The following is a 19,624-nucleotide window of genomic DNA, read 5'->3' as shown; positions in this document are numbered from 1 at the left end:
AGTTCCACTAAACCCCATCTGGTCTTTTCTCCATCCTTTCCCCAGGAGAAACCACCAAAGAGCAAAAACCAGGGAAAAAAAAGCCAAAAGTGAGAGTTTTAAGGAAAGCAGGACATCAGCAGCAGCAGAGGGAAGCTCTAATAAATTAGTCTGGGCCTAATTACTTTTTGTGGCAGCGCGTGGAGGGGGACTTGATGCAGGATAAACATTCCCTCAGAAGGAAAACACAGGCATCCTGCCACCTCCCTCCAGCGCAGCGCCAGCCACGCAGGCAGGGTCCCGACAATTATTTTTAAAATATTCCAATTTAAATGAAAATATAAAAGAGATATTTAGAATATTTATTCTATTAGGAAAAGTGCTTACGGCGTCACTTTTGGAATGTCGGGAAAGCATTCTCCTCCAGATGATGGATAGCAGCCTGTAATTATATATGGGGAGAAATTGCTGAGCGGGCCATATTTAACTGGGGAGGAGAAATTCCAGCTTGGGCCATTAAGGGTTAATTTTATTCTCTAAATAATATAAAAAGTGCTGAGTCCGTGCCTTTGCTCCAAGTAGAAAGTCCTCAAATGGACCCCGGAGAGTTTATAATATTCTACTGAATCAAGGAAAAATGTTAACCTTGCTTCATAAAACGATGGCTTGTTAAAGATGCGCAGTCCCTTTTCTTGTGAATTATTTAGGATGGGAGTAAATCTTCCCTCGTTCTGCCTTTCCCTGTCCGAGCAATGTTGGTTTGAAGCACAAAGAGCACGGAATGTGAAGGTGTGCGACTCTGGTGGAGCATCCTGGGTGGATAAACTCTGATGAGGCTGGTCCATAATTAGGAATTGAAGTTGTTTTGTGATGATTTTTGGCACGCTGGGCTCTTCTTCCAGTTGCATTTTCCTATTTGTGCCCTCCCAGACAAACACAATTCCTGATTTTTAGTAGACCTCCATCAAAAATGTCCATTATTATCCATAATTTATGACATGTCGTTGGCAGTGTTGTCTCTTAAGGACTTCCTAGGATGTGTTGCAGGATTCTCAGGATAAGTTGATCCACCTTTGACCCATTCCATGGACTGTAATTCCAGCTGCTCTTTGTAAAGATGACGCCAGGACTGACCTGCTCTGGCTTCACCAGGAATTTAGAATTAAGTGAGAAAGCTTTAATTTTGCATTCCCAAGTCCTTTTTTCAGGAATGTGGATTGTAGAGGGTCTAAATCCACCTTTGGGGAAGAGGACAGCTCCTGTACAAGACCATGATCACATCCTTCTTAAAGGGAATGTTACCCCCAATATTAATTAATTAGTCTAAAGTTGGACCTGATGATTTTGGAGAGCATTTCCAACCTAAATGATTCCAGGATTCTGTTTCCAGGAGGGAGCTGATGGCAGAGCTAGGACCTTGGTTTCCAGCATTCCTACAGGTTCCTTGGTCATGGGTTGGGAAGTTCCTCCACCATTTGTGCTTCCTAAAGGGATCATCCCTAAACACAACATCATACGAGTCCCTTAAAGCCATGGAGTGACTCCCACCTCGGAGATCTCTGTCCCAGTTTTCCTGGAGCTCCCTGGCACCCTGACCTGGTCATGCTGGGATGTCCCTCTGGGCTTGGCCACCTGCACTGGAGGAAGCCTCAAGAGGGAAGTGGGGAGAGAGGGAGAAATGGGGCCTCTTGCAGGTTCTTCCCAGGCTTTTTTGGAGATGTTTTCATGAGCTGCTCTACAGTCAGAGCTCCTCTGTGCTTCTACATCCCTCCTCCCATATGGGGCCTTGTGCAGGGGCTTGGAGGAGGAATTCTCTAGGAGAGATGAGATTGGTGGGTGTGAGGGATGAGCCAGCAGCAGTGGGTGAAGTGTCTGTGGTGAAGACCCCAGAGCAAGGGACAAGCAAGAGGAGACATTGGGTGGAGACACTGTGGATGGCCCATCCCTGGGAGTGTTCAAGGCCAGGTTGAATGGGGCTTGGAGCAACCAGGGATAGTGGAAAGTGTCCTTGCCTGTGCCAGGGGGTTGGAGCAGCATGGGCTTTAAGAACCTTTCCAACCCAAACCAGATTTGATGGCAAACCATGAGCTGGGATTTCTGTGAGGCCAAGAGCCTGGAGCTGGGAGCTCATCCATAGATGGTCCCAAAGAGCACCTGCCTTGGGATTTGCTTTCCAGGAACAAAAGATGAAGGAGGAAAGATTTAGATGGGATATTGGGAAGAATTCCTTCCTCTGAGGGTGGTGAGGCCCTGGCAGAGGCTGTCCAGTGAAGCTGTAGCTGCCCCATCCCTGAAAGTGTCCAAGGCCAGGTTGAGCAGGGCTTGGAGCAACCTGGAATACTGGAAGGTGTCCCTGCCCACAGCAGGGGCTTGAAATGAAATCATTAAGGTCCCTTCCAACTCAAACCACTCAATGATTCCATTGCTGCATCTGGAAGATTGTTTTGTATTAAATAATCTTCCCCCCTCTGTGCCCATTAGCGCCAGAGCCGCATTAAATCCCTCTCTCCGGATTGTTTCCATCGCCTGCCTTGGAGCCTGTGGGTAAATTGTTCCCTCATGGGAGCTGTTAAACAGTGAGACACAGTGAGATTAAACAACGAAGCTTCCCTGGAAAGGCACGGGGAGATGTGCTGGAATAAATCATGGGTAAGAGGAGAATCTGTTCCCATCCCTCTGGAGTCCCAACTGGCACAACCAGCCCTTGTGATGGTTAGGCTTGACATGGGGACCTGCCATGGCAGGAGGGTTGAGCTGTGCTGGGATTGCTCATCCCAGCTCATCTTATTCCTAAAATCCATCTTTTTATTGGACCAACAGCTTTCACCAAAGCTCTAATTTCTGCCTTATCTGTGTAAAAAATATGGGACAGGGGCAGCACTGCCTGAGGAAGTGCTGCTTCCTTGGGAAGAATAATTTTCCTCCCCCAGGTGGAGCTTGGTGGTTTTTTGCAGTGGCAGCTGCTGCATTTTGCTGTAGAAAATCAAAATGTGGGGATTTTTTCTTGGCTGAAACCTCGTTCTTGTATGGTTTTTTATGTTTGGTTGGTTATTTTTTTCTTTTTCTGGTGGAAGTTCAGCAATTTCCCACCAGAAATGTAATGTTTTTGTTTGTCTGATACATTCAATTTAATACATTTCTTTAGAAAAAGCCATATGAGCTGTGTTACAACAGTAAATATTAAATGTCTACGGTGTTTTCTCTTAATTATCCAGTGATGGAGAGCAGCAGCCTGGGATCCTTGTTTTCCTTCATCTTTTATCATGGAAAGGTGAAGTTCAACACTGTTCATGCTTTCTGATCTCAGCTGACTTTTCTGGTTGAACCAGCATTTTTCTTTCCTCACAGCCATCAGATCTTGGTGTTTCTGGGGTTTTTTTGCTCCTTCTTTGATCCCAGGTTGACTCCCAACCAACTTGGCTTTTCCTTGAAGAACTCTCTAACAAAAGGTTGTCCAACCCTGGCACAGGCTGACCTGGCAAGTTGTGGAATACTCATTCCTGGAGGGATTTAACAGCCCTGTGGAAGTGGCACTTGTGGACATAGTGGTGGCCTTAACAGTGCTGAGGGAATGGGATTTTCCCACCTAAATGAGTCCCTGATTCTGTAATAATTTGGAAATAGCTGATGGTGAGCTTTGCCTTTGATAGCTCTTTTATAGTCCACTGCAGCTGTATGAAAATCAACTACAAAAGCAACTTAATTTTGTTTATCCTTAATTTTGGCTCTGGCTGACAGATGTTTTCTGGGAGCTTGATTTGGGATTTTTTCCCCCATAATGTGTAGCAGAAATCTTCAGTCACCAAACTGATGAGCAAGTGGAATTTTTATTTAAAATAAAGTATGTGTAGGATTGGTAATGAGGCTGTTTTTAAGGTCATCAGTAGTGTCCAGGATGGATTTGAGCTGGCTGAAATCTCTCCAGGTTCATCCCATTGGTTTACTGGGGATATTGAGTCCTTGTCCACATCCTCTAGCAACGAATGCTGCTGATAATGAATGATAAATCCCAGTTGTGGCAATGGGATCTTCCCTTTGGAAGCACTTTGTAGCCTTCAGAAGAGGTTTAAAACCGATCAGGATTCTTCCATGGCCAATCCTATCTTCGTATCTCTATGGAAATCTTGTGGGTTTCCAGTTGTATCTCTTGGTTTTTAATGGGATAATGAGGGTTCTTATTGCCTCTTTAATTTAACTGTAGCATCTCCAATGGAATTCTGATCCTTACATTAAAGATGGGGCTTATCAGGATGCACTGGAACTGTTTAATAGCCTGGGATTGTTGATAACAGCACCAAGATAAATCCCAGGCTGAGATTTTCTCTTTCTTACACTTTAATATCTTTGTAGAAGGAGGTGGGGCACAAAATGTGTAAATTGGGAAGTTTGGGAGAAGAGCAGCCACAGAATCACAGCTCTAAAGTGGGAGTGTAGTGATGAGGCAGAGACTTCCTGGTTTCAACCTGAACTTCTGTAGAGATGAACACAAAACCTGGCAGATTGGGGTTTCGCTTCTTGTCTGGAATCTCCCCTTGATCTGATCTGTTCTCTCTCAGAAAATCCCCACATCCTGTGAACAGTAGGTGATTCCCAGGGTCACAGAATGGCTCAGGTTGGAAGGGACCACAATGGGGCATCTGGTCCAAGCAGGGACATCCCAGAGCACATGGATTGTGTCCAGAGGGCTCTGGAATATCTCCAGTGAGGGAGACTCCATGCCCTTCTCTGATCTCTGCTCAGGGCTTGGTCACTGCACAGGGAAGAAGTTCTGCCTCATGTCCAGGTGGAATTTCCTGGGATCAGTCCCTGCTGTTCCTCTTGTGCCACTGCTGGGCCCCACAGAGCAGAGCCTGGGCCCTGCTCTGAGCCCTCCCTGCAGACAGGGACAGACAGGGATGAGGTCCCCTCTCAGCTGTGTCTCCTCTTGAGGCTGAACAGCCCCAGCTCCCTCAGCCTTTCCTTGGCAGAGATGCTCCAGACCCTTCATCATCCTTGTTGTCCTCCTCTGGAGCTGCTCCAGGAGCTCCATGTCTCCAGCGCTGGACAGAGCACTCCAGATGTGCCCCATCTGTGCTGAGGAGAGGGGCAGCATCACCTCCCTCAACTTGCTCTTCCTAATGCACCCCAGGATCCCATTGGTGGTGCCCTGAGCCACCTGGAGCCAGGCATGTGGTGGAGCCCCAGGATCCCTGATGGAAATGACACCATTGGGAATGTCCAGTGAGTGTCTGCCTCACTCCACACCCAGCAGTGATGATTTGGGGTTGGGAATTACCATTGATGGGTAGGCCATGTGAAAGTGGCTCTGTTGTAGCTTTAGTGTGGGATGGATGGGATCGTGGAGGTAGGTCCCTGATGGAAATGGGGTTCCTCAAAGCATTTGAGGGGATGGTTGAATTCCATAGGCATTGCCACAAGAGGATGAATGCCGGGTTCAGAATTCACCTTCTGGATGTGCAAAAAGTCAATGACTCCATTTCCAGTGGAAACCAGTGACAGATGGTGGCCCTCAAGGGTCTGTACTTGCCCCCTTGACAAGTTTGCAGATGACACCAAGTGGGTGTTCTCGTTGTTTCACAGAATCCTGGGATTGCAGACTGGTTTGGGTTGGAAGAGGCCTTAAAGACCATCCAGTTCCAACCTCCTGCTATGAGCAGGGATTCCCTCCCGTCTCCTTTGCTGCCTCTTAAATATGATTTTCCCAATGATTTTCAAAACACCATCTTTGTCTTCTCCAGCTTGAGAGGTATTTTAGCTCAAATGTTGTTTTATTTCCTGAAAATACTAAGTGAGAGGGTTTATAGATTTGCAGTGGATTCTGGAGAGCTTTTAGATCCCAAATTCCTCTGATCATTTGGAGATGACCATCAGGAGTCATCCCTTCACTACAGGCATTTTGCTGGGCCAACTGTTTTGAGGGCAGAAACTTGTTTTGGAGCAAATTCCTTCAGATAACCACATCGGTTAAATTTCTCCATCATTATTCCAGTCTGGATGATGTTTGGATGTGTTGTCCTCCAGGTTTTAATGACAGGGGGCTGAGATTTTTTTTTTTAAAGGCTGTTTCCATCTGCACCCAATTATAAAAAAGCAATCGGAAAAAAGCCATTTACTGGCTGTCACTTTGGAGCGGCGTCAAAACAGCTCCAGCACCTCCAGCCATCACATCCCAACAACCACTTAGATGGACATTAAAACAGCCTGACATCCATCCAGTCCATTAATCCCACTGCTTGGCCATGGGGATACCTGGAATAGCTTCGGCAAAAGCTGCGTGGATGCTCAAGAGGGCTTTAAAAAGTAGGGAACAGTGGAGTTGAGGCAGTTGAGTTTTGGGGATGTTAATGCTTCCCTTCCCCTGAAGGTCTGGTTGGTGGGATTTGTGTCTGTCATGATGGATAGAGGGATGGACATAGATCCCAAGGAGATGGGAAGAGTGCTTCAGCACTTTGTCATCTCTTCACAGAATTACTGAATGTTTTGAGTTGGAAGGGACCCACAAGGATCATCCAAGTTCAGCCCTTGTCACCTGCTGTCCTGCAGCACTGGGAAAGGATTAAGTCTGGAGATACTTGAGAAGTTCAACCTGGCCAAACTGCTGCCCAGGAGCCAGGAATGGGAGGCTGGGTGGGATCTCTCCTCCCCACCCCATACGGTCAGTGGGTTGGTTGTTGGTTGGCCCAGTGACCCAGCTTCACCTTCCTCCCACCCTCCATCCCTTCCTGCCAAGCTTATTCATGGAAAATGTTCATTAACATCATTCCCAAGACTGAGCCAGGACTTTCCACCAGTTGCTGCCTCCTCCTTTGCCAGCTTCGTGCTAAAGAAGGCTGGGCTCTGCAAATCTCCTCATCCCTGTCTCACTCCTGGAGCACACTGGGCTCCGTTGGACCATTTAAGGCCTTGTGGATGCTTGACAGCACCTGGAATTTCACCCAAGGCTGTCCTGGCAGCCAAGGAGGAGTCCTGGATATGAGATCTGCCAGCTGGGCACCATCCCAACCCTGGGCACCATTGCTGGACAGGCTGTGGGGGGAACCCCACAGCGGGGAGACTGGGACTGGGACATGCCCATGGGGATGTTGGCAAGGAGCCAGAGTGGGGTGAGATTCCTCCCTGCGGCTTTTTAGGGATTCTCTGGGGTTTTCTCATCTCTCTGGTGGAAGGGACCAGAGTTTTTTCCCTTTTTATGGCCCAACCTGTGGTCTGGCGGGGGTCCCGGGGGGGGTATAATTAGCCACCCCAACAGGTGTCAGGGATCAGATGACCCCCAGCACCACCCCACAGCCCCGCTCGGCTTCACCCCAGCTGACGCGTGGCCGGCAGCAAAATTCCCTGTGGAAACCCAGCCCCGGCACGTCGGATCTGGCAGGAGCAGGAGAGCTACTGTAAATAAACAGAAGGGGCTTTTCCAGCCTCCAGAGGCAATTCCAGCCTCACCAGCCCAGCTGTGGGACAGCGAGGATGGATGGGGCCTTGCGGAAGAAGGGACGGAGCGCTGGGAACGGTGTGGAAAAGCCATTAGAAACCCGAGCTGGGGAAGCAGCCCCGGGATTAGTCGCACACGGTTTGTTTTCTTTATTAAGTATCTTTTTACCATGGAGCCAATAAACATGGGCTGCTCCAAGGATTCACTTGGAGGCTGGGGCTGGGTGGAGCACTGGGGACATGGCACATCCTGATCCCGGTGCCCAGTCGGGATCATGGCACTGTCCCACCCCGTAATTGGTGCCCTGCTGGGAAGGAACAGTCTTGGCCTTTTCCCAAAATAGCATAATTCCTCGATGTAGCAGGGATGCATCCATGTGGCTTTTTGAGGTCAGGGCTCTTTTTTTCCTGCTCTTCTTCTTTTCAAGTCGATTTTGTGCTGGAAACCCCTTTACAGAAGAGGATTTCACATCCTTTTCAGGGATCATGCAGGGCAGAGACAGAATTTGGACTTGATGATCCCTGGGAGTCCCTTTCAACTCAGGATATTCTGTGATTCCAGGAACTGTGGATGGTCAGACCAGGACCTGGCACCAAGGCCCATCCCACAATCTTGTGCTCCACTGGGATTGTCCCTTCCAGGTGGGCTTGGAAGGTCTGCCCACGCATTCATCCCAGTCTTCAATCCCTAATAGGGTGTTCCTTTATTTTTTTCTCTTCTCTAATTTTGTCCCATTTATTTTAAAAGAGGTTATCAGGTTGAGGGATTTGCTTTTCTTCTTGCTAATATTTTGGGAGAAATTCCCGTGTTTGAATTCCTGTCTGGTTGCTGCCTTTTCCAAATGTTTCTCTTTGGTCCAGAATGTATCCTGTCTGCAGGTAAAATGAGGAAATGAAGAAAATATCTTGTGGAATGTGAAAATGAAGAAAATATCTTGTGGAGACAGTCTGGGAGAGCTGGGAATGTCCAGCCTAGAGACAAGAAGGTTCCAGGGGGACCTTAGAGTCTCTGCCAGTGTCTAAATAGGCTCCAAGAGAGCTGTAGAGGGACTTCAGATGAGGGTACCAGGAAAAGGGACAATGGTTTCCCACTGCCAGAGGGCAGGGTTAGATGGGATATTGGGAAGAAATCCTTCCCTGTAAGGGTGATGAGGCACTGGCACCAGTTTCCTATAGAAGCTGTGGCTGCCCCATCCCTGGAAGTGCCCAAGGCCAGGTTGGACAGGGCTGGGAGCAAAATCTGGGATAGGGAAGGTGTTCCTGCCCATGACAGGGGGGTGGAATGAGATGATTTCTAAGTCCCTTCCAACCCAAAGCATTCCACGTTCCTATAAAACACAGGATCTGGGAGTAATGGCAAAGCCAGCCACTGTTCAGACCTGACTCTACTTCCAGGTTGCCCGTTGGTTGTAGAGTTACTTCCCATTCCAGCTCCTTGAAATAAGAGGTGCAAAATCATAGGAATGGGAGTTTTAAATGTCTTTTTTTATGGAAAAGCAGCACTATCACTGAGCTGTCCCCCACATTGAGCCCATATCCGTGTGTCCATGTGGATCCCAGCCCTCCTGCTGCTCAGCACCATCCCCAACCTCCAGCACACGAGCTCCTTGCTCCGCCGCCGACTTCAGCGCTCAGCCTCGGGTGATGGAGCTGCCAAATCCTTCTGCTTTTCAAGGAGAGAGCTCGGCAGGAATCCTGCTTAATCCCAAAGGTCAGCACGGGGAGCTGCTCCTGTGTCCCCAAAGTAAAGTTGCATTAAAAGGGCAGGAATTGACCTCCATCCCCCATTGTCAGCAGGATGGATTTTTATAAGCAGGCCAGAATGGTGGTGCTGAAACCCTCCCTGTGTTTGTTTCCCCATGGATTTATCTCATTTTCCCCAAAATTTGAGTGTCTGTAGCATGAAGGAATGGGATGCTTGGGCATCTGAATGTGGAAGGACCCACATTTCTCCTGGAGGTCTACAAGGGAATGGATCTTGGAGTTGGGAATTTTTGGTTGTGCCACATGTGTTGAGTTGTCTCTCCATGGATGTCACAATGTGATGCAAAAGCCAAACTGGTTAGGATGGAGCATCCTGGGTGGGAGTGGGTCCACATGGGACTAAGAAGGGCCCAGGACTTGCTCATACCTTTTATCCCTTGGGATATGCTGGGATGAGCTCTCTGGATTGCTGGGAACAGAGATTAGACAGAGTCTGTTCTTTTTCCTTCCTCCCACCTTCATTCCCAAGAACCCAGATAGAAATCCCAGCTGAAGGCATCTCCTCTTCCCTGCCTGCCTTTCCCACTGCCAAAAAGTGCCATTTCCCAGCAGAAAACCTTGTGGGAAAGCTCTGGGACACTGATGACACCTTGCTCTCACCAGAACCACTGGTGGCTGCTGGGAGCTGCCAAAATCCAGAGCTGGGAGTGCAGGAGCATTTTTAGGGATGAACATCTCAATGCTGCTGTTTTAACAGCCCCATTCCATGGGCACACTGAGCTTCCCTGGATGGGGACCATCAACCAAGCCTTGGGAAGAGCAGGTTGAGCTCCAGCCCTCATCCATCCTCCTCAGAAAGCTGGTCCAGGCAGCAATCCTTTGGGATAAGTCCTAAAAGGATTTTGTTCCAGCTCTTTCCTGCTCTTTCCCAAGTCCCAAGCATGTCTGGGACAATAAAATCCTGTGTTGTCTCCAAAACCAGCTTCTCCAGCCCAAATAACCTCCTTGGGACTTCTTCAGGGGTAAATCACTGCTGTTAAGGCTTTGGTGGTTTGAATCCATAAAATCAAGCACTTGGAAAACCGTGGGCAGGTGTGGAATGTACGAGACTAGAATATTATTTTTAGTAGTATTTTTTCTTGGAATATTGTTTTGATATGGAGAAGGAAACGCCAACACATCCCTCTCTCCCTTTAGCAAGGTATTGGTGCCACCTGAAGGAGCTCAGCTGTGGATTCCTGTGCTCCCACAGGGTTTTCTCTGCCTTTTCCAACTCTGCTTCCTCTTTCCTTGGTAGTGCAAGAAGAAGCACACGCTGGTTTGTCCCGACTTTGCCAAGAAAGGGGTCTGCCCCAAGGGTGCCCGGTGCAAACTCCTGCACCCCCAGAAGAGACGTCACCCACAGCAGGTTGGAGGTGATGGAGACCACAACAATCCCCCTTCCAAGTGGAGACGGATCCAGGAGGCATCAGGCAGGTAGGAAAGAGCTCATTTTGCTTCATTTAACAGTTTGCTTCCCAACCTGCTCCATATTTTTCCTCTTCCAGGCGTGTTCTGTCTGTATCCTGGTTTATTTTAAGATGCGTTGGTGTGGGTCACTGTGGTGTTTTCTGATGGAGCCACCTCTGGGATGGGCAGTGTCCATACTTGAGGAAGAGCTGATGGAGAGGAAAGAGGGAATTCACACTTAGGAATGTGCCATCCAGGGCTTTAGCACCTCCAGGAACCCTTGAGGCTTTTGTAGATCTTCCTCTTGGAGATGGAGGAGTCCTGATGGAGATTCCACTGCTGAAAGTGGGTCCAGGTTATCCATAGTTATGTGGGAAACTGGAAAACATCATCCCTCTTACTTACATCCATGTTGGAGAGCAGAGCTGAGCCCTCTCCATGGCATGGAGGGGCTGGAGAATCAGAAATGGGGATGGACATGGAGATAAGCGGCTTTGGAAAAGTTTAGTGCTGAGCTGGGCCCTTGGTTAATCCTTGGAAGCTCTCTCAGCTCTTCCTGATGTTTTTGGGTGCTGGGATGGAGCCACAGGCTGATGATGGATGTGTCCATCCTCATCCTCACAGGGAGATGGATTTTCCTGAGCTTGGCACACGCTCTGCCCTCACTCTCAAGTCCTGCGTGCAGGACAACAACATCCCAATGGAATTAAAACTAAAGCCAAATGGAAATTTGGCTTTAAAAGCCAAAATCTCCAAGTTCTGCTCAGTGGGAGGAGGAAAAATGGATTTGGGTGTGTGGCTTCTCCATGGCTTTTTGCAGTGGGAGATGGTAGTGAAGGTGGGATGGAAAGGGAGGGACCTGGGAGCTTTGCCAGGCTGGTCCATGCTCCTGGAATCCTCCATGGTCTGGGCCTGGGCCTCATCCTGGCCCTGCCTTGTAAGGTAGCAGAGGGGGACGAGCAGCTCCGCGGGTTCTCCGAACTTATCCCTGGTGACAGAAGAGCCTTGGAATGACACCCAGCTCACGTTCCCGGTGTGAACGAGGTGTAAAATAGCTCCTTGCTCTTTTTAGGGAAGGAGGAATGAGTGCAGGCCTGCCTGGTTGGGAGGCTCCTGGCGTCCTCCGCTGGGAAGGGAGCACGCCCCAGCTTGGAAGCTGCTCCAGAGGGTTTTTTTTTCCTTTATTGGCACCGTCATGGGAGATGTCAAAGGAGCTGGAGTGTCAAGTTAGCTTGGAAGAGAGTGGCAGGGCTGGGAATGAGCCAAGCCCAGCAGGACACCTCCAAGCCATCCCAGCTCCCCACGCCTTCCATCTCCCCTCTGCTTGATCACAAACAGGAGCTCAGCACCTCCACAAGAAACTGAGGAGCTGGGAACCTTGCAGAAAAGTGCAGGACAGGGAATCCAGGTGGGGAGGGAGAAACTCCAGCTGAATCTGTGCTGGCTTCAGGGAAATCAGGGATACAGCATGGCCTTGGATGGGGACCTGGGAGCTCCAAGCCTCTTCCGTTGCATATGATGCCCTGTCCAGCATTGCCAAGTGGGATTGTTTTACTTTTCCTTATTGTTTTTCCCATTCCTGCAGGAATGATCCAGCTCAGCTCCAGGATGATGGGGAAATTCCTGGACCCTCCAGTGCAGAGCAAGAGGTGAAGTTGTGGAAAGAGGAGGAGCCCAAGCCAAGTAGCTGCCTGCAAAAGCTGCCATCCTTCATCTCCCTCCGATCCCCAGAATCTCCTGGTTCCCTGGGCTGCAAAGAGGAGGGGGATGAGGACGAGCCAGAGGATGAACCAGGTAGGAATCACATCCTCTGCTTGGAGCTGCTCTGGTTTTCCAAGAAAAAAAAAGTTATTCTCTGTTGTTCTCCATGGATTTTGATGGGATCCATGTTCTTTGTGAGTCACCAAACCAGTTAAGACTGGGAGTACAAACTGGGATGGCAGTCAGGATTCCCATCTGGGCACAAATCCTTGTGTCTGTTCCCAAAATTGTGTATCAGGACTTTGTCCCCTTATTTTATCAACTCCTTCCTTATCGTGTAAATTATCCAATGATGAATCTGGTCTCATTTCCATGATGGAATCACATCACTGCCCTATAGAGAAGGCGTTTAGTGGGATGCAAGGATACTCTGCCTCTGGAGGACCTCTGGACCATCCATCACACCTGTTTCCCAGCAGGAAATAGCTTGGAAGTTTTCCAATAAAAAAACATTCCAGTGGGAGGTGAGGAGGAGTGTTTGCAGGTTGGAAATTTGAAGGAAGAGCTGTTAGTCTGAGATTATTCACTTTGGAAGTCAGTAAAATTTTTGGAAAATGTGGTTTAGGATGAGCAGAACTTTTTAGGAATTCTGCCACGTGAGAGCAAGTAGCTTCTGCTTCTCCAGTGTTCTCCTTGGTTCCTCCTCTCCTCTTTCAGCTCTTCCATGGGAAAATCCCTAAAGGGATGGGATTTTGGGGTCCAGGGATATACCCCCAGCAGCAGAGGTGATGGAGATGGTGAGGCCGGGATTGTGCCTGATTCTTCCCAGCTCTGAGTGGGAGGTTTTTGGCTGGATGATGCTCCACATTTCCCTTTTCCTCTCCCATCCTTCTCCAGAGAGATGTGCAGCTTCATCTCAGAGCACCATCCAGGAATGGGCTCAGAAATCACAATATTTTGTGGGAGTAACGATGAAATTCCCATTGCCAGCTCTGCTGGCACAAGATTTGGTTCAGTGTGAGCCTTTCCCATCTTTGATCCCTGCTTTCCATGCAGCCGGAGCAGGATCCCACTGGGGTAAGGGATGAATTCCATTGCAAAAGCCAGGCTGAAGCATTTACAGGATCATCCATAAGGATCTGCGAGGCTGTGCCTGGCTCAGCCGCTTCAAGCCAGGGAGGGCTGAGATGCCTTAATGCTGTTGGAAAGAGAATTCCCAGGATTAGCAACATATTCCCGAAGTCAGAGACGAGCGCGGGTGCTGTTGAGCCACAGTGTGGTGGACACAGCGAGGGGACCATCCCAGCTGGGAATGTTCCTCTCCACAACACGGAGTGAAACACTCAGCTTCCCTTTCCAGGGATTTCTTCTCCCCTTCTTCCTCTTCCTTAGCCCTGGTTCAACTCCTTTTTGATCTCAGGAAGTATTCCCAAAGCAGCAACTTAACCAGGATTTTTATCTCCATGATGAAGTTGGAACAATTAATTAATGGACAAGAAGACTGTTAAAATGCCTTGGAATACACTTGGCAGCCAGGAGTAACTCAGGAGCAAGGGCATCCTTTTCTTCTTAATTCTAGTGTGTGCATCCAAGGGAGGATGATTTCCAGGCGTTTTGGGCGGGAGGATGAGGAGGAGGAGCTGGTTCATTTGGAAATGTCATCAGGAAGGCTGGCTGAAGCTGGCAGCTACGAGGTCTGGGCACTCATCCCTCTGTGCTCCTTTGCCCAGGGAGGCTCATGGAATTGGGAAAACAGATGCTGGAGGATCCATTAGAAAGGAAAACCAAAGAAATTGCAGATGGCTGTAAAATCATCTGATAATGAAGCAATTTCCCTGCCAAAGAGATGACGTGCCGAGTCTGGACATGGGAATGTTGATCCATGGGTTTTGCCCATCCTTGGGGTTTCATCTTAATCCCAGCCAAGGGATTTCAGGTCACAGCAGCCCCCGGAAACACCCAAATCCAATGGGATAAGAGGAGCCCTGGCCACCATCCTAAGAGAACATGGGACTGATGCTTCTAAAGGACCAAATGCTTTGTGGTGGCCACATCACTTGGACTGGACTCCATGATCCTTGTGGATCCCTTCCAATATTCCTGTATTCCTTCAGAATATTTGGTGATCCTGAGATTGAGTTTGGAGCTGAGAGGGTGGTCAGGATGAGTCCTTGCGTAGCTCTTTTCTTCTAGAAAATAGCTGGAGTCTGTGGTGGGATTTGGGGGTGGGATCTGGGCAGCTGTGCCAGCGATAACATTGGGTTTGTGCTTGTGAAGCCTGAAGTTGACACACAAATTATGGGGATGGTAAATAAGGAAGAGGACAGGTTGTCATTAAGGAAGGAGATTAATTCCTTGGTTAAATGGTCACAATTGGAGAAAATGCCCTTTTAATCCTGGGAAATGCAAGAGGAACGAGTAAAAACACGGGAGGGGCAGGGAGGGAGTTTGGAGGTGACCTTTAAGGACCAGCGTGGGCAACAGCGTGAGCTTGCAGGGTCTCAGTGGGGGTCTGGGTTCAGGATATAGGGAAAGGGGACTGGAAAGGAGGGATGTGTTCTGCGTGCATGGAGCAGAGCCACTGGCGTGTTCCCAACCCTCCAGAGGAGCCTGGAAATCGGGGTTGGAAGAGTGATTTGTTGACAAGGTAGCGATTGGGTAAAGGTTGATCTCGGAGGTCTTTTCCAATCGAAATGATTCTGGGATTCTGTAATTTGAGGGCGCTGGTACTTTCCAAGCATCCTCCAAAAAGCCAATCTGTGCAGCACGGGGACAGCCAACTGCTCCCAGCCGAGCATCCCAAATGGGAAGAGTGGGTTTGGTGGCATCCCATCCTTCACCTTGTGTTATCCACCCAGGAGCATGGAGCTGGAGGGAGAACAGGCTTCCCTGCCTCTCCAACTCCTGTTTTCCAGGTAATGGGCTTTTCCATATTTCACCTTCCAGTTAAATCGCCTGTGCTGGAGCCTAACTGGCCTCCTCGCGCTAATTGCACCAATGCAAACCATTCCAATCGAGTGCTAATTTAATTAGAAAGCACCCATTTTAGTTAATTTGTTCGAGAAGATCACTGCAAACTCCTGGAGAGAACAGATGTTCCCCTCTCCCCCGATGAACATTCCGGGCTTTGTAAATGGCTCCGCTCAGCCTTGTTTAGGAGAGAAAAGAGGATTTTATAGCCGCAAACGACCCTTTCTGTAAACATTTTACAGCTCTCTGCACGTTTGAGTGACGATAAACCCCGAGCAGCTCGGCGGGCTGCAAATTTGGGACCATACGGCCGTCATTTTATTGTCATATTTCACGGTCGTAACGTTAATGGAAGATGCTCGCTCCAGTCTTTTTTAACGGCTCCGCTGAGCACGCTCAACCGCCTCGGCTTCCGAGGAATTCGGGGAGGTGTGGCGGCGGCTTCTGGGTTTGTTTACGGCTTCTACTTCAGGAGGGATAAGTTTGGGGATTTTGTGGATTTTCACCTCTTTCCTCACTGTGGTTGAGATGACCCCAGCACGGAACTGCCGCTGTCCCCGCTGCCTTGGTGACGGGGCTTGATCCAACCATTCCCAGCTCCAGGAATCTGAGAATTAGAGAATATCTCAGTTTAGAAGGGACTGTCAAGTCCCACTCCTGGTCCTGCACAGGACAATCCCAATTTAATTTGGGAGATATCCAGAGCTGCCGCTATCCATGTGGATGTGGCCAGTCCCCCTGGGATCTTCATCGCCATGATGCATCTCCTTTGGTGCTTCTTCTGCCAGCAGATCTTTGCTCCAGAACTTTTTTTTGGTAGCTAGGTGAGGCAACCAAGCCTTTGATCAGTTGAGTCAGTGGCAGAAGATGCCCTGGAGCTTTCCCTGCATGGTTGGGGTTGGAGGGCTTGTGCATGAGGGGATTGTCCTGGAATAACAGGAGCTGGCATCACTTTGACCCCAGCAGGACTTGGTGCAGTTTGTTCCTTTTGGGAGGAAGCAATGGGGATAAAAACCAGGGAATTGATTTCTCTGTGTGGTCACAAACATCTCCAGGGTGGTGAGGCCTTGACACAGGTTTTCCAGAGAAGTTGTGGATGTGTTCAAGGCCAGTTTGGATGAGGCTTGGAGCAACCCGGACTAGTGGAAGATGTCCCTGCCCATGGGAATTGGTCCTTAAGGTCCCTTCCAACATAAACCCTTTTAGGATTCCATGAAAAATTGGGCAAAAAATCAATATGGAAGAAAATTACTGCAGTTTCTGGTAAAGGAGTGAGACTTGGTAGGTCCTAAATTGGACACTTTGCAATGAGGAAATTAAATCACAGTGAAGTTTCTAACTTTGGGAGCTACTCAGGGCCACCAGGACATGAGGAGATGCAGTCCCAGCCTCCAGCAACACTTGAGTCATCTGTGGCACTCCAAAGGCTGTAGGTATCCCAAGCCCAGAGGTGTCTGGTGGATGTAGGGGATGGAGCTGGAGGGATCACAGAATCATTAAGGTTGGAAAAGACCTCTAAGATCATCAAGTTCAACTTGTGACCAATCCTCACTTTGTCACCAGACCAGAGCCCTGAGTGCCACATCCAGTCAATCCTTGGACATCTCCAGGGACAGGGAGTCCAAACCTCCCTGGACAGCCCCTTCCAATGTCTGACAACCCTTTTCCATGAAGAAATTTGATGGATCTGTGTTGTCCTGCTTGAGGGATGGGTGCATTTAGACTCAGTTTTTAGGGTCTCATTCACCTGTGGCAGAAGGTTGGGGTGGAAGAGCAGCAGGATGAGTTTCTAGTGCAGGTTGTCACCACATGGATTCAGTGCAGGATGGAGCCAAGGAGATCCAACCCTCCCCATATGCTTTTTCCACATGAAAAACCATTTGTGAGAAATTCTGGGATGCAGCCCTTGCTGCTGGGCTTTCCACCCCATCTTCTGTTGTCAAGTTTTATTTAATTAAAAAAAATTAAAAAAAAAAATATATATATAAAGGCATCTCCCAGCTCAAGTTTCTCCAGGAGACTTTGGCAATGAAAGGAAAAGACCTTTCCAAGGCAGATTCAGCCTCTGGACTCCCCTAAGGTGTCCCGGAAAGGGTTAAGGGATATTTTTCTTCTGGGAATAAGTAGGGAAAGTGTGTTGGAAGGGAATTTCTCCTCATGGTGTTAAACCTTGAGCATCCAGCAGGGAAATACTGGGGTTCATCTCGGTGCTCTGAACCTTCCTGGAGGAAGATGCAGGACAGGATGAAACCCTTTGGTGGCATCAGGAGAACGATGGAGACCAAACATTCCATCAGGCCGGAGGTCATTAAGGAAGGGAAACCAACAAAATTCCAGCTTTTCTCCTGCTGGGTGGTAAAGTTTGGAAAGCTGCAAGGGAGTTGTCTTTCCCTGTATCTCGCTGATTTGGGGTTTGGGAATCTTCACCCCTGAGGTGGGGCATCTCCAGCTGCCTTCCACCTCCCCACCTTGTGGAGAAACCCAATTTTTAATCCCTCATGGGTCAGGAATGATGAGCAGGGAGAGGATTTCGGCCCCAGGCCCAGACCCACCTCCTTTCACCCTTCATCCAAGAGGATTCCCCACCTTGAAATCCCTTTCAATCCCTCTCGGATCAGCATCTGGATGAAACAAATTTGGTTTTAACTTCCCTGTTGGATGCAGCTGGAGCCTCTCGGCTCCGGCTGGGGGAAAACCAGGTTTTATTGAAAAATCTAATGGTGCCACCTGAAGTGTGATTTACTGCACTGTCCACTCCTCAGACTTGATAATATATTTCTATTAGATTTCCTCCTTTCCCCTCTTTTTTCCTGGAGAAGAGTGGCAAGTTTCTCCGTCTGCCTGACACCTTCTTAGGCTTAGGCAAAATAAATGTTGATTTCCATCAGGAGGAAGAGCGCTGGAAGTCCTAATTCTCCGACGAGCCTGACAAGCTCAGCGAAAACCGCCTGGGTTTCGATGGAAAACTCGTGATCCGGCCTCAGTTCCTCTCCTTCAGAAGCCGTTCAATCTTTGGAATGAAAAAGGGGTTGCTTTCGCTAACTAGAAATTATATACCTGGTTCCTTGGAAGATGGATTGCGCCGCTCCCAGAATGCCGGGAAAGGCGGCACGGGGGGAGAGAGTGAAGGAGCTGGAGATGCGATCCGAGATTGATCATGCCATTTGCAGGATCTCCCAAGCACAAAACTGGAAAAATATCTTGCCAGGGTTGAGTGGAGTGACACCCCTGTTTGGTCCAGGTTTTCCCTCCCGGGGGTTTTTTGGGATGTGGTGTTCACCCCTTGGCTGCGCCATCCTTCCTCCATCTCCTTCCATCCAAGGGGAAAAACGGAACCAGTTTAGCCCTCTCACGACCTATTTTGGGTTCATTTTCTCATTCCTGCCTTGATTTTTTTGAGGAATCTGTTGGAAATCAAGCATGGATACTTTGGAAGTATCTTGGCCCCGTGCGCTCTGTACCAAAGTCAGGAAGTTAATTATGGTCAATTTAAAAATCACCTTTTTCCTTCTTCTCCCAAAGAAATAAATCCATATTTCTACTTCTGTAATCAAACCTGCTTTGAGCTGCCTCACGGATATCAGCTAAGGAAGTTTTCCCTGGCTCATCCAAAGGGAATTCAGCCTTTCCCACCATTCCTATTGAACTCACACCATGGGGCAGGAATGTGGAGTTGCTGATTTTGACCCCTTGAGGTGACAACCAGCAGCTCCGGACCCTCATTCCAGCTGGAATCCCAGGCTGGAAAAACCACCTGGCTGGATGCCAAAGGGAAAAATTAGGAGGGTGGGGATGCAAGGGTGTTTTGCTCCATGTCACCGTTCCCAAATCCCAGCCAGATTCGGCTGCGTTGCTGGTGAGGAATATCCTGATCCGCCGTGTCTGCCATGCATCCCGCTGATGTATGGGAGTTATATTAAGGGTGGAAAGGTGCTAAATGAGCCCTCTTTATTTTCCATAAATTAACTCCAGAGCGATGAATCACTGCCAGCGCGGCTTCGGCTCCCGGCAAGTTTGTTTATCCAAGTTGGAAAGCAAAGGAAAACTCTTGGAGACCCCCCGTTGTTGGGTTGTCACCTGTCCTGCCTCCCCTGCCCCAAAAACTTTCTCCTTTGGGCTCTCAAGGTTGCTTGTAGGTGTCCTTGGTCCCACCTCCAGGTTGGGTTCATTGTTTGGGAAGTGCCGTGCAGAATTTTGCAGGAGCACGAGCAACAGAACATCTGGAGGGGGTTTGGGCTGGATTCCCTCCATCTTCTCCATGACCTTCTCCATCTCCACTAGTCCCAAATGAAGGGGAACTTTTCCCACTAAACCTGTGGGTCCTTTTTCTTCTGGGAAACCTCCACTTTTTTCCACCCTCATTCATCTTGGTGGCCAAGTGGCCACCACTTTC

General features: G+C 48.9%; 1 protein-coding gene across 2 annotated transcripts in view; it reads left to right on the top strand.

Annotated features, from left to right (window-relative positions):
- ZC3H3 (zinc finger CCCH-type containing 3) overlaps positions 1-19,624 on the top strand; it is a 127,533-nt gene that overhangs the window by 105,741 nt on the left and 2,168 nt on the right. For both annotated transcript variants that reach the window (XM_054633846.2, XM_054633838.2), the window contains exons 10-11: positions 10,409-10,587; positions 12,146-12,354. In XM_054633846.2, coding sequence (XP_054489821.2) covers positions 10,409-10,587; positions 12,146-12,354 — 388 coding nt within the window. The remainder of the gene's footprint in view (positions 1-10,408; positions 10,588-12,145; positions 12,355-19,624) is intronic.

The sequence above is a fragment of the Agelaius phoeniceus genome, chromosome 1 (assembly GCF_051311805.1).
Source record: "Agelaius phoeniceus isolate bAgePho1 chromosome 1, bAgePho1.hap1, whole genome shotgun sequence".
Lineage (NCBI taxonomy): Eukaryota > Metazoa > Chordata > Aves > Passeriformes > Icteridae > Agelaius > Agelaius phoeniceus.
Note: the sequence above shows the minus strand (reverse complement) of the source record. Positions and strands in the feature narration are given on the sequence as shown.